The 2,368-nt window shown below is 68.0% G+C and overlaps 1 protein-coding gene across 1 annotated transcript in view; it reads right to left on the reverse strand.

The window, feature by feature from the left end:
- LOC102388054 (probable hydrolase PNKD) overlaps positions 1-2,368 on the reverse strand; it is a 12,042-nt gene that overhangs the window by 1,511 nt on the left and 8,163 nt on the right. Inside the window, exons 3-8 of the mRNA XM_025192739.1 lie at positions 2,215-2,330; positions 1,817-1,929; positions 1,113-1,171; positions 573-665; positions 246-409; positions 57-143 (exon numbers count right to left, since the gene is read on the reverse strand). Coding sequence (XP_025048524.1) covers positions 57-143; positions 246-409; positions 573-665; positions 1,113-1,171; positions 1,817-1,929; positions 2,215-2,330 — 632 coding nt within the window. The remainder of the gene's footprint in view (positions 1-56; positions 144-245; positions 410-572; positions 666-1,112; positions 1,172-1,816; positions 1,930-2,214; positions 2,331-2,368) is intronic.

A 2,368-nucleotide genomic window follows, 5' to 3' on the forward strand; every position in this document is an offset into this window, starting at 1 on the left:
ACCCCCCAGCAGCCCAGCCGCCCGGGGCCTCTGTCCCCCCCCCCCCCCAGACTCACCGGGCCACAGCAGCGTGTCCTCACCCAGCGCAGCGGCCGTGTCCAGCGATGCCAGCATAGTCTCCGGGGTGCCCTCGAAGATGCGCCCTGCCAAGGGGGTCAGTCTGCAGGGTCCCCTGCACACCTGGTGCTCCCCCACCCTGCTGCGGGTGCCCACAGGCTCCCGGGGGTCCGAGGACCCCGACTCACCACAGCCGGAGAGGAAGAGCAGGTCCCCGGAGAAGAGGCAGGGGGGAGCAGCAGGGGGGGTGCCATCCAGCACATAGATCACGTGTCCCACCGTGTGCCCAGGCGTGTGCCGGGCTGTGAAGCGCAGCTCACCCACACCAATGCGTGCCCCGTCCAGCACCGGGCTGGGTGGGCAAAAGGTGAGGGGTGAGGGGGGTGAACCCACAGCTGACCCCCCCAGCTGCCTGTGGCCACACATGCAAAGAGGCCGACAGATCTCAGCTCTGCTCCTCAGACGGAGGGTGGGGGTTTGAGACCCTGCCCCTGCGCCCCCCTGCCACCACTCACTGGGTGAGCTGGGGCACGGCGTCGGCGGCGCTGCCATAGACCCGGCAGGAGCCGTGGCGCCGGCACAGCTCCGCGTTGCCCCCGCTGTGGTCCCTGCGGGTGACGGACCTGACAGTCAGTGCCTGGCCCCCCCGCCCCGCTCCCCAACCTGTGACATCACCCCCTGGCTCAGGGCACAGCCCCCATTTCCCAGGGGATCTTTCTGCCCTGTTCTGACCCCACCCCCACCTCCACTGCCTCGGGGCCATGGGGGCGAGGCTGGCTCTGCCCAGCCAACCTGTGTCCCCCAGCCTATATTGTACCCCCAGAGGGGGCACCCAGCCAGGCAGGGGCTGGGCAGGATTGGGGCTGTATCAGCCCCCCACCCCCACTGTGTCAGGACTGCCGGTGCAGGTTGCTCTGCCTGCCCCCCCCAGCCCTTATCTGCCATGCAGATAATCAGCTGAGCCCTGAGGCAGTGGCTTTTGCACCCCCTCCCACTCCCCTGTTGTTGCCCCTGACTCCCAAACCGCAGCCCCCTGCCCCCCAGGTGCCCCTCACCAGTGCTTGTGGGTGCACAGGATGGCATCCAGGGTCACTCCCTCCTGCTCGATGGCAGCCTGCGGGAGGGAAAGGGGGCAGTGTCAGGGGAGCAAGGGCAATCCTTGCCCCAGGGGGAGGTGGCAGCACCCAGCCAGTGTCCCTTCCCCCCCAAGACAGACCCCCCCCTCTCTAGGGCTAGGCACAAAGGGGCCCCAGGGACCCTGCACCCATGAAGTGGGGAGGGGAGGGGGGGGGATTGAGATAGTGGCTGTTTGTCCTAGGCCCTATAGTGCTGAAGCCAAAGGGGAGTCTCCTTTGCTGGGGCAGCAGGGGGTTGGGTGCCAACCACTGAGGAACCTCCAGGGACTGGGGCCTAGCCCTGATACCCCTTCTCCACCCTGCCCCCCCCCACAGCCCTGCTGGTGCCCCTCACTCCTGACCCACAGGCCCTGCCCCCCTAACAAAAGACCCTCGGGGGGGGCCCTAGGTAGATCTACCCACCTCCCGTGGGCAAATACCTGCCCCATGCAGCCCATTCCTCCTGAGGACTCCATCGCCCTGGTATCTGGGCACCTTCATATCTCCCCAGGCTCCCAAAGGGCCTGGGGTGGGGAGAAGGGGCAACAGCCTAGAGCTCCCCTCCATGAATCAAAGCTGCAGCAGGGGGATGGGGACCCCCACCCCCCTGATTTGCCCCTGCCCTGGGGCTGGGCAGGTCTCACCTGCACGGCGCGAGGGTCAGCGGGGTCCACAACGGCCGCGCGCCGAGACCCCGTGTCGATGACCAGGTAGCTGTAGTTGTTGGCCAGCACTGGCACCGGCAGGATCTTCACGCCTGGCAGGGAATCCAGGAGTCCTGAGATGCCCCCCTCTTCCCCTGCCCAAGTCTGGCCCTGCCCTGCACCCCCAGAAGGGCATCATGGGCCAAGGCCCCCTCCAACCTGGGGCTGCACCCAGACCCCCAAGCCCACCCCAGGGCCCCTGGGCTGAATCCAGGGTCCAGGCACCAGCTGCTCCCCCCTCAGCAGCAGTAAGAGGCTTTTATCCCCTGGGCAGCAGGGAGCAGAGGGGGCTCAGGACTCGCCTGGGAAGGTGGTGAGGGGCTGGGGGTGGGACTCACCTGGGAAGGCCACGGGCTGGGGCACAGAGTGGCCGTGGGGGTAGCGCTCCCGCGCCTTGCGCACCTGGCGCTTGTAGAAGAGGTAGCCGAGGCGGGTGTGGGCATAGAGGGTGTACCTGGGCGGGGAGAGCAGTGTCACTGGGGGGGGCAGCTC

Source organism: Alligator sinensis, unplaced genomic scaffold, assembly GCF_000455745.1.
Source record: "Alligator sinensis unplaced genomic scaffold, ASM45574v1 scaffold1332_1, whole genome shotgun sequence".
Classification (NCBI taxonomy): Eukaryota; Metazoa; Chordata; order Crocodylia; family Alligatoridae; genus Alligator; species Alligator sinensis.